At 44.0% G+C, this 11,783-nt stretch overlaps 1 protein-coding gene across 2 annotated transcripts; it reads right to left on the bottom strand.

Annotated features, from left to right (window-relative positions):
• Positions 1-30: 30 nt before the first annotated feature.
• Positions 31-11,087, bottom strand: E2F8 (E2F transcription factor 8). Of its 2 annotated transcripts, none has more exons than XM_086472261.1 (13): positions 11,049-11,087; positions 10,135-10,407; positions 9,663-9,819; positions 8,187-8,492; positions 7,361-7,522; positions 5,804-5,941; positions 5,280-5,489; positions 4,317-4,401; positions 3,523-4,045; positions 2,299-2,517; positions 1,349-1,478; positions 890-1,206; positions 31-201 (listed from the first exon to the last, which is right to left on the bottom strand). In XM_086472261.1, exons 1-13 carry the CDS (start codon positions 11,085-11,087, stop codon positions 31-33), a joined length of 2,730 nt encoding a protein of 909 aa, XP_086328387.1. The 2 variants fall into 2 exon arrangements, with proteins under 2 accessions (XP_086328387.1, XP_086328388.1); XM_086472262.1 differs by having other exon boundaries at positions 5,280-5,485; positions 5,800-5,941.
• Positions 11,088-11,783: the final 696 nt, after the last annotated feature.

Genomic DNA, 11,783 nt, shown 5'->3' on the forward strand with positions numbered 1-11,783 from the left:
ACATCCCAAAATTATTTTCTTTGTAGAAATTTAGTCTTCTGACACTTCAAGTTTTCGTTGAGGAATACAGAGAATTCCTTGAGAGGTTCTGTTGGTACCATCTGAATTTGCAGGCAGCGAAGACACTGTGTTTGGCCCTCCGGGTGTGCGGAAAAAGTTTTCTGTAACTGTCTGGGGCTCTTGGGGTTCCTTTGGAGGAGGCTAAAGAGAAGAGAGAAAGTGACTTTCATTTAAGGGGAAGAAAAAAAAAAAGTCGAGTTCTAGTTTCAGGTTTCTGCAGGATGTTAGCAAACTTCTTTTCCTGAAATTAAAAAACTTAACAACTTTGTACTGTGGAGAATATACCTGTATTCCTTGGTATCTAAATTAACAAAAAAAGAGGTTTCTCTAATCCCCTCCTAACTCCTTTTTTAATACAAACAGATCTTAGGCAATACAGTATTACACAAAATATACAGAGAAACTTCCCATGGGAAAAAATACTCCTTTAAAATCCTTTGCAATTCCCTCCTATTAAAAAAATGACATTAAATCCAGAAACTTGAGAGCAGATTAGGAAAATAACAGGAAGGAAAGATAAAGTGACAAATGGACAATGTGTTAATAAGCGTAATCTCAGATCTATGCAAAATCTTCCGTCTAAAACAGTTGTCGCTTCGCATCATGTGATCTTCCAGCTGGCTCCACTGCCACAACACAGATACTTGTTCTTCCTTTCTAACCTCTCAGTTATGTTGTACTTCTGCTGGCCTTCACTGCCAGCTCTGGTTGGGCATTGCTGATTTATGAAGATCAAAAAACTGTTTCTTTAAAAAAATCTACCTGCTGTACAGGAATGACGGCACTATACTTCCCGCTCGGCCCACGGTTGCAATACATTTTCACTCACCCTTTCTTCTTGCAGGCTGACGTTTTCCGAGCTACAGCTAACATTTTCTGGCTGTGAAGAAACGGGCACGTGCTGAAGAACAGGATTTGCAGGAACTTGCACACCAGCAGGAATCAGTCCTATGTGCTGCAGCGTAAAGTTCAGAACCGAAGAACTGGGGTTTTGGGCAGAACTGGCATTGCTTGAACTGAGACAGGGGTTGCTCAGCACAGATGCAGCAGCTACGGAAGTTGGGGACAACATTATGTTCAAGGGCGTTACAGGGAAAGCAGGAATGTTAACTGCCTTCAGTTCAGATGCTGTCACGGGAATGACACCTGAAACGGAAAAATCAAGTGTTGAAGGGGATTAAAAACGGAGACTCGAGCCATTGTGCCGTGATTTCCCTACTCAGTAGGATGAATCTGGCCCACGGTCCCTGAAGCCAGACAAGTGCACGCGGCGTTACTGAACACTCACCAGCGATGGGCGAGCTGTAGGTAGTGTGCTGTAACAAACATATCCCAGCTTTCTTCTTGTTAGAAAAGCCTGCCTTGTTGCCATGGGTGCACTGGGTAAGAGGAATAAGGTAACCAGATGGAAAAAAAGTCTGAAAAAGAAAAAAAGACAATGCAGCTTTATCCCAAACACGTAACAAACAAACAAAAAAATTTTTCTCCAAAGTTGCATCCCCCTTGCCGCCTTCTTATTCTTTAGCTTCCATGTCCCCAGGATCCTGTATTCCATGTCTGCACTGCCTTCTGTCTGAAATCAGACAAAAGTGACTCAAAGACAGGCTCTTCAAAGTATGACTGCCCTACTGCCCAGGAGTCAGCTGGCTCCACCTCCAGCTGGTCTGCTCAGGGAGGAACTGGAAATCTGCCTGGCACTAACACAGGGTAGGCAAAGGAGAAATCCTGATAGTGATTTCCTCGTTTTCCCCAGAAGCAATACCTGGACCCAGTAATCGTCATGTCACCTCATTCCTGGATTGGGTTTTTCATAAAACAAATAGTGGAAGACAATCCTTTTGTACTTACAAGTCCTGTTTTTTACAAGAACTGTTCTTTATTCAGGTTCTCTACAGTAGCAGGTCTTAACTGCACAATACCAAACGTTCATTCTGATGAAGAGAGTTTCATGTGATTCTGTTTCAAAGTATTTGAAAGTAAATATACACAAACAAATTGCCGCCTTCTACGTAGTCTTAGTTTTGATTTTCACCCCAAGTAAAGCCTGAAAGTCACTTCACGTCCTCTTATTTTTGTACTTAATGCAGAAACAGAAGTCCTACGTTCCCACTAAAAATAACCCAACCAAATACAATCTGTATGTGTGTAATTCATTATAGTTTTGTTTCTTCGCAAAGACTCCAAGTGGTGTTTTCCCAGGTACTGGCAAGTTGTGCTGTGGTGCCTGACAAAGCTTACCTCACGAGCAGGAATGGCAAATGCTACAGGTATGTCTTGTTTAGTTTTGATTTTGTCCTCATCTTCTGGAATATCTTCTCTTTTACGCTCGTCGTAGCAACTTGCCATGTTTTGGTCTAATGGTTCGGTTTTGTTCTGTCTCGGTTCCTGGAAATGGTCCATTTTGTGATTCACTTCTGAGCTACTGGAAGGTGCCTTTTCATTTTTAATGGATTTTCCCTTTAAAAAAAGTACGTACAAAACCAGACGCGTAAGACTTAACTTTCTACATTACTACAATGATTATACATTTTAAAAATGAGGAAAGCAGGCTTTCACCTGATTCCCCAGTTGGTGCTATAAAAATTTCTAGTCACTAAGACAACCTGTCCCATCTTATCCCCTCTTCCTCCTTCACAGCTAGTGGATGTCTGACGCCACACATTGTCACAACACGCCCGTAACATTTCACAACTGTTTTGGCAAGCCCAATTTAAAGCAGCCTAAGAATTGACAGAGACACTGGACCAGTCAGCAACCGGGGAGCAGAAAGCAATCCAGACCCAGTTTCTCCATATGCACTAAGTGCATCTGAACTGCTTACTCTTCATGTGCTGTATTATTAAGCCTACAACAATCCCACATGAACAGTGTACAACATTGAGCAGAAATATTTAGATGGTATCAGGATTTGGGGACATTCCCTGTCCAGTGACTTTTATGTGTTCACTTTCCCTCCGAACACCCCTAAAGCCCAGAATGAATGGCAGCAAGGTGAGCAACCTGGACTACTCCAGAATCATTCTATAAATAGGTAAGTCGTGACATCATGGTTTGGAAGCTGTTTTATTTTGACTAACATCTGTATGCTTGTGACATGTCTTCTTGGAAATCGATGTCTGGAGAGGGAAGAGGGGGGAACAAGGAGAAAAATACAGCCTGATCCTAGGTGGGCTTTTCAAAGACGTGTGTTATATTGTATACTGTATGTTCTGCCTGACGCTTTGCAAATACCAGCAAGATTATGTGACATTTTAGAGGTACATACATATGTGTGTGTGTGTGTAAGCAACCAAAAACCAGCCCCCCAAACATCAGCAAGCACAACAATGAACATCATCCCTTCAGGTGTCTTGTTATCTAAAACGCCGACACATGCTGGCAGGCTCCTAAATCAGTTTGAAAATGAGTAGGTGGCCATGTCTTTAGGCTATAAAATGGCATTGTACAAATAATTTAACTTACCAGAGAAACATCAAGACTTTCCTCATCACTCCTATACCTTTTACTTAAATTATTCTCTTGTAATGCTTGTGATCTTTTAAGGCACCGCTGTGATGAAGTTTCTGACTTTATAGTTGGTCTTTCTTTAGCTGGCACAGGCTTTGTTGGATCATCTGTGGCTATTTGATTGTCCCCTTCCTCAGTGGTTATTTTATTGGATGCTTTTGAATTAATACGCTCAATTCCAGTTACATTAGCACACGGTAGAGGCTGCAACATGAAACTTGGGCTGTACGTAGTCACAGTGTGGGCTTGGGAAGGGTGCAGATATATCGCATATGAGACATCAGAAGGAGCACGACGTAGTATTACTGGTGCGACTGAGCTGTGGCTCAGAGGACAGGCACCCAGGGGCTGTGCGAGAGCTGGCTGCTGAGAGGGTGCTGCGGTGCGAGGAGCTTTGGGCTTGGGGACTACCTCGGGCAAGGACAGATTACATTCCAAAGCAGATCTCGACAAGTTCATTTTCATCTCTTTTGCTTTCCTTAAAAACATAAACCAAAACAAACAAAAAGCCCAAACATATTTTAATACCTTCGTGCAGAAACAAATGCCCTGACAAACTCTTTTCTGCAATACACAGACTTAACATAAACCTGTACTTCTCAATCCACTCAACAGAAGTGAAAAACCAGCCTGCACTACCAGGGGTTACGGTTTTTGCAGACTGCTGCCCAACTCAGGCTGAGCATAGCTTTAACTTAACGGCCAGTGGCAAAATAAAACCTCTCACCTTAACATTTGTGCAAACTTACTTTGACTGTCCTTCCAGCTGATGTTTAGCGATTGCAGGAACCTGGTCCATTTTACTTGGGAAAGCTGATAAATTTTGATCAGTACCTGGTTGGAGGGGGAAAACAAAAGAAAACTGTTAGTACCTCAGATGTAGAGGTTAGAGTTTTGTCTCGAGGAGACTGCGTTATTTAAAGTGGCATACACATTTAATGAGAAGATCCTAAGACTCTGTGTTATCCTCAAACTGCAGCCCAGACTTGATTTGATGGATTGGGTGGTAGCTTACATCAAACACACTTTAAAGCCTCAGCTCCGCTTTTTCCCCTCTGAGGAGGCCACCTAACAAGAACACGAACTCTGATAGGTGATGTTACAGAATACCAGCTGCATAGATAGGAAGATCTAAAGCACAGTTTCCACAACAAACCAGGGTTAGGGCAGTTCATAGAGAAAGATAAAATATCCAGAGAATCAGCTATGCTACACAAACAGAAGTTTGTAGCCAGTAGGACATCACACAAAGTCAGGATAGTGATATGTAAAAAAAGGGATTTAATATTCTTCTTAAACCCAAAATGGTAATGTGCCCCTCCCTGTGTATTTGGTGTCAGAGAGGAGGCTGGTGTTCCCTGTGCTGTGCCAAATTTGGTCCAGATCTCCAGGAATGTATTTACTCCGCTACAGCTGCACACGCTGTGGCTGGATTTGGTCCCCCAAGCTGGAAAGAGCTTCTACTCATCGCAGGGCTTATGCACTGAGCGCCCATCAGTTTGGTCTGTCACTATCGACTTTGTAAGGCCTCAGGTTGACAGGCAGCATGTGTCTTCCCCATCTTGTCTTTTTTTGACATTTCTTAAGACATGTTTATGGTAAGGTGTACCCACACATCCGCATCTCCTATCAGAAGACGACAAGCCTGAATATTTAAGGCAAGACTGCATCTGAGTTAAAGACATGCTTAGAAAAAGATACAGAATACTTACTTGCATTTATTTTAACTGGACTGGTTGGAGCAGATTGGATCTTTCTTCTGTCATTTTCTATACTTTTAACTAGCTTGATTAGAGAAGGATGTCGAGTGAAGTTTTGCTTTCCTCTTGAAGGAAAAAGGTTTTTTGAACACTGCTCTTTGGAAGGGATGGATTCTGAGAGAGGCGGGGAACAGGTCACAGAAGTTGTTTCAAGTTTTCTATCTAAAAAGGCAGAAAAAAATGCAAAGACTAAATATGTATCGTATGCAGATTCAGTAATTCAAAGCAGTTATTTGAGCCTGGCTTATAATTACTGAAGTACTTAGCAGCAGCAAAAATGGAAAGGCGAGTCTCAGGACGAGCACATCCACGATGTGGAAACACCTACTGGTGTGCTATCCTGTCAGGGAGCAAGGACGGTGACATGACTAGTAAAGACTTTCTGCTTAGCTTTGCTGTCTTTTGGTGAAAAAAATTCTAGCAGAGAAAACAAAGAACAAAGTCAGCAGAATAAAAGGAAAGACACATACACTTACCCTGAATATTTGGCAAGACCTCAGGTCCTGTCCATTTGAATGCTGGTTTTCTACCTCTCTCCTCTGTAACATGAACTTTCTTGATAAGCTGAAGGCTACTGAGAACATTTGCTATGTCATAAAGTCTCCTAATTTTGGCTGAAATAAAATAAACAAATGTAAAGTATAGAAATTCTGATTAACAAGTTAACATATGTCAGATTAAAAATGTTTTAACACCCTTTCAGCAGCTAAAAGGAAAAGCCTTTATAAATCTCTATAAATTTTGTTGGACAGGTATTTATACCATGAAAGAACTTACCAAGTTATAAAGTTTCTATGTAAAACAGGATGACATAAATACAGATCTAGAAAATAAAATACTGCTCGGTATATGATGCTGAATGTAGAAAAACAAATTCAAAACTAGTTGAGTTCTGTGCAATGACCAAACCTGTCCAAGTTCTGTAGTGAACATAAGTAGCTTAAAAGGCAGATACACACATGCAACGGTGAACATGGGAAGTAGGGGGAAGAGATGCACTCAAATCCGACAGGATCATCACCCGTCATGTTGGTAACTGTTTTCAGGTTGAGCTATCGGGGAACAGCTTTAAGCAGCAGTCAAATGACAAGTGACTTCTGGACTGCAAAGCGGAGGTGCTTCGGCCAAAGCTTCTGCTACTGAAAATGTAAAGTCTAGCAAGTCGTGGAACTTGGGACTATGGTGCTTATCCCAGAATATGGTAAAATATGCGATACCTGAAACGGAGACATGTGGATGGAGTGCCCTGAAGATGCTTTTATTGCAAGACAGATGTTGTGGAGGAAGAAGAAAGAACGAAACCGAACAAAACCCCCTACTGAGGGACTACCCCGCCACCCTCTCTGTGCTGCCTCCATACAGTGGAAAGGAAATTAACTGAAACCAGCGAGGATCAGTTTCCCTTCTTCCATAGACACCTTTCCGCAAGGGAGTCTGTCTGAGAATAGAGAAGGGTGTAATTTTCAATGAAACCCCCAAGTAGTTGTTGATCCCTCAAGAGCAGGCACATTTCTGATTATTCTAATACCCAGGCCTAGACCTAGAAGTACCTTTTCATTTGAACGGAGAGGAAGTGTGCAAGGAACCGAGACAGCATGAAAGAATGAAGAAATAATTGGCAGTTACAGCATTTGGTTTCACTTCCTCTCATGTGTAAGTTGTTAGCAGGACTTTTACAGAATTTCTTTAGATTTCCAACAAGTTATATGATCAGAACACAAGATTTGCATGATTCTGGGGCATCTGTGATGAAACGATGCTGAAATCTTCGACAGACTGCTTGAGGAAAGAGATACCGTTACCAAAACGCAGCCTTGTGACATTAGTTCAGGAGAGGATTTAATGGCCCTTCATGTGGTCATGGTGTATCCAGGACTGAGCACAAGTGGGTCCTCATTAAAAGCTGCGCAAGGGGTTCAGTCAGTTTTTGGAGGCCCAAATATATTTATGGCCGGAAAAAGGCGAAGGTATTTTACTCTCTATAAACTAGTGCTGGAGTAGTTCCTTTACCTTACACTTGATATTTTACTTACTTTTAAACTTGCTTTTATCCAAGTCTTCTAACTGGTCTTCTCCAATCAAGATTTTAGCAGCGACTTCAAGGCTTAGTAACTGAGGAGTCGAGACAAGAAACAGCATGACAAATTTCTGACTCATCACTCGTAAAGACTTGTCTTTCCTGCTATTTACCGATGCTGCAGCAGAGAGGAGAAAGGAAGAAAGTATTAAGTGACACGCCAGCTACAAACATTTTTAAAACACTGAAGCAATTTGTCAGTAACAATTATTATAAGAACAAACAACACAGCAACTAGGCAGGGCTGATGTGGGCTCCAGAATCGTGTTTCTACATGGCAAGAATCAGGTAACAAGGTGGACGCCAAGTCTAACGAGAAAGAAGGGTGCAATATTTCCCCCTGTATATGTTTCCTCTTGTCTGACAACTTGTACTCTTTAAGATGCTTAACTGCAGGCTATACAATGTATTTATCAAACATAATTTAACATTCCTTCTGCGAATCAAACCTAAATTAGATAATAAATTAATGGAATAATTTATACTTCTGGCTTCTACAGCATTCAGTGGTAACAAATCCTGCAACTGGATTGTTACGTTGGGTGTGTTTGATGGTTTCACCTGATGCCCCCTTGTTCTTGCACTGTGAAAGCAAAATACTTGTGCAAGAATCGAATGACTATGAGAACTGACAGAGTGCAGAGCAATTTTTTTCACCACAAACAGCTGTGGGGCCTTTCAGGCAGTAGCATTTCAAGGGAAAAAAAAGTCCAGTAAATGTTTTTTCCAAGTTCATATCATTACAAACACATACTATTCTTGGCATTATAGAGAATTATTACCAGCACGAAATTCCATTCCTGGGAGCTCAACAAAAGACATTTCTGAAGGCTCACTTGAGCTGTGAGATCTTGCCATTTCTTCATTTCTATCACCATCAAGATCAAATTCGTGCTCATACTCTCTTTTCTTGATCATCTGAATTTGTTGTGTGTATTTGTTCTCTTCTCCAACTTTTTTCAAAGCCTGCAGGGTTCGGGAGAGATTATGTCGCCCGTGCCAAGCATATCTGTTTTTGGCAAGGCGGCTCACCATGTGTAGGCTCTCTAGCACGTTCACAATATCATATATGCGTCTACGTTCAACATCTGAAAAAAGAAAAGACAAACATGACATCTCTACTGCCTACAGAGTGTTTGGTCATACGTTTACCTGAGACACAGTCTGCACAGAGAAGGGTTTCCTGTACTTCCCCCTCCTCTTAATATACTTCCAAGCCACTTCTGCCAATTCCTTGTTACAAAAGTTTCTGAAAATAGCCATGCCAGCAAGGAAAACAATTCTTGCTTTAGATATGGAAGGGCTTGCTTTTCCACAGTTATACTGGGTTTACAGCGTTCCTTGAGAAATAAAACTTACTTTTGCCAGAAGAGCCATTAGATGGGTTTCAATACAGCTTTAAAAAAAAACAAAGCATTTTTAATTATTCATTGCATCGATTTTAGATCCTCTCATTAAATAGCCTTGGAAACTCATGGTAGATAACTGTTTTGTAACTTGTTTTTATGAGTTATTGTAGTAACGCATTGTCTTTTTTGTCTCTGAAATTCTTAGTTTTGACTAGGCATTTTCTAAAAGGGATGATACTCTGTACAAAGTATAAATACAATTGACATTCTGTTTAATTTGGAATTCATCCCTCTTCTGTGTCCCCCAATATATTCTGAAGATATAAAGACACCAAAAATTTTATACCGGTATGATCTATAACTGTTATCAGTGTTACGATCCATAGAGTACTGTAATTTCATAGCTCTGATAAAAAAAACCCTTCAGCTTAACATTAGCAACTCACACTCTTGATATATCGTTGGCGAGACATAAAAATAGTGATATAAAATGAGAAAGTTAAATTGTCATAGAGAGCAGAAAGTAGTTTGTTGCTTTGATGTCACGACTGGACAGGAAGTTGTGGGTTCAGCTTTAGAAATGCTAGTTCCTGCCCCAAAATCCAATCACTAATCTTAGCCATCATCTCCACATCCAAAAAACTTCAGCTGGCTATTTGTGGCATTGGCAATACTTCAGATGTTTAATATTAAACATAATTCAGAGTTTCTCAATTCAGTTCACTGAAGAGAGTTCAGCTTTTTAAAAGAATTGCTCTAAGAATGACGAGTTTAAAGCTGGGTTTAACTAAGTCTGAGGGTACGCGGTAAGCGTTCAAAATGTGATGAAGCAAAACCTTACGAACACAACCAGTAGGTTATCAGCGCATTTGCATGAAGAAATACGTAACAGCATGTACACCAACTTACTAAGCTCTTCTGCTACTTCATCAAGGCAAATGTAATTATTCCCTGCAGTGCTGGGGTAATCAGGATATCGAGCTAAGAATTTATGACACAGCAGCCCCAGACTTTTCTCTTTGCGACTCGGTTGAGATTTTTCGTATTCGTCTCCTGATAAGTGCTCCTACAAGGAAACAAGAAAAAGAGAATCTGAAGTTTTTCACAATAAATATGCAAACGTAGATATTTAACAGCTTCAGTGTGAGCACTGTCGAAGGCCCAGTGTTCTCCCTCTGTCCTCAAGAGTTGTGAAATCAAACCAGCAACATGTTACCTGTTGTATGCGAGGCAATATCCTTACTTATGTCTGGCAAACACTCCAAAATCAAAACTTTAACAATGTTGTAGTATGTTAGCATGTAGCTTTTTCTACTGTCCAAGCAGCCTTTGGCTAACTTTAAAAAAAAAAGCAAATAAAGAAGACACCTTTACAACATACCTGCAAACAGTGTTTTGCCGGTAGGACCTCACTCGTGTTGTTTGACAGTCCCCTTCTCTGTTCTCTGCTCCTAATCTCAGGACTAGCTGCACTAATCAGCATTTTCAGGTTCGACGTAGGTGTCCATGGATCCGCTGGAAGGATTTCTTTAGGCTTCGGGGGTGTGGTTAGAGGCTGACAGTCGGGCTGTAGCTCTGTCAAGACTGAATGTGAGGTAGCTTCTTGTTTCAAAGGAGTTTTCAAAATGCTTCTGTATGGCTCAGAATGATTTTCCTGCACACCAAGAAACAGAAAATTTGTGATATTAAAACCCAGGAGCACTATAATCCATTTATTGGTAACAGCCAAAGAGGGAGAGAGATCAATCGCACCATCAGCTCAAAGTCCAAGGTTGCAGCCTTACTCTGAACCAAGGAACCCCCTCCCCGAAACCATTTCTTTAAGCCTTTAGCTTAACACAAGGGGCCCGCGGTATTCCTGAGGTAATTTTCCTTTTTTTTTTTTTTTTCCCTCTAGGGAAAATAGTCAGAGCGAATGTTAATCCGCAGCAGAAAGCTGTAACGAATGAGTGAAACATGTTTATTAAGGAAAAACCACCAAAAAAAGGGAGCCAGGAAGAAGTACTGCTCGTTACACAGGGCATCAGGTGAAGCTTTAGGTGCTTTTGTTAAGGATATAAATTAAAACGAACGTAAAACGCGCTCGGTTGCCGCCATCCAGCGCTTTTCACACGCGTCCGTCGAGACCGAAGCCATTTCGCGCCCGGAGGAGCGGCAATGGGCAGAGAACAGGCACCCCGGGGCTGTCACCCGCCGGGCCCGAGCCCACCCCACGGCCCCCGCGGCAGACGGCAGCCCCCCGGGGGGCGCTGGCTGCTCGTTCGGTTTCCCACCGAGGCGGAACCGAGCCGTTACCTTGTCGCCGGTCCCCATCTCCCCGCCCGCCTGCTGCATTCTCCCGCTGCCGCGCAGCCTCAGGAGGCGACAGCCGCCGGTCCCGCCGCGGCGCTCCGCATCGCACGTCCCGCCGGTTCTGCGGGGCGGGAGGAGGGAAGCTTGAAAGGAGGAAACCGGCGGGGATCCCCGGGACGGGCCAGCCGGGCGGGCAGCAGGGAGGGAGGGCTGGCGGCGGAGCCCACCGTGGCCGGTTCCCGCCGCCCTCGCTGCCGCCGGGGACGTTTCGCCGCCTCCCGCCTCTGGGCCCGGCCCGCGCGCGCCCGGCGGCCCGCACCCGCCGCCCAACGGCCCGGCCCCGCGCCCGCCGCTCAACGGGCCGGCCCCGCCCCGCCCCGCCCGCGCCGCCCGGGCCGCCGACGGGCCCGGCGCCGCCGATTGGCTGCCGCTGGAGGGCGGGGCCCTTCCGGGATCCGGTTTAAACATTTGGCGCCACCGCCACACCCGGAGGGCTGCTTCCCTCCGCTCCTGCTTCGTCGCCCGCCCGCTGCCTGCCCCACGACGCGTGAGAGCCGGCACCCATCGGCAGTGGCGCCGCTGCCCGCACCCACCCGGTCCGCCCCGTCCCGCCGCGCGGCCGCTCCCGGGGCCGATTTGAATTCAACCCGCTGAGCCGCCGAGGGGCGGGGGGGAGGGCGAGGAGGGCGGCCCAGCCAATCGCCTCACGGCTCTCCGCCCCGCGCAGCCAATCGGAGC

Source organism: Leptosomus discolor, chromosome 12 (genome assembly GCF_034619465.1).
Source record: "Leptosomus discolor isolate bLepDis1 chromosome 12, bLepDis1.hap2, whole genome shotgun sequence".
Classification (NCBI taxonomy): Eukaryota; Metazoa; Chordata; class Aves; order Leptosomiformes; family Leptosomidae; genus Leptosomus; species Leptosomus discolor.

Excerpts from the sequence above, each read along its gene's own strand:
- E2F8 (XM_086472261.1), bottom strand. The coding sequence starts at position 11,087 with ATGCAGCAGGCGGGCGGGGAGATGGGGACCGGCGACAAG. Across the intron at positions 10,408-11,048 it reads AGATGGGGACCGGCGACAAG|GAAAATCATTCTGAGCCATA; the intron begins GTAACGGCTCGG and ends CTTGGTGTGCAG. Across the intron at positions 7,523-8,186 it reads AGGAATGGAATTTCGTGCTG|CATCGGTAAATAGCAGGAAA; the intron begins GTAATAATTCTC and ends TCTCTGCTGCAG.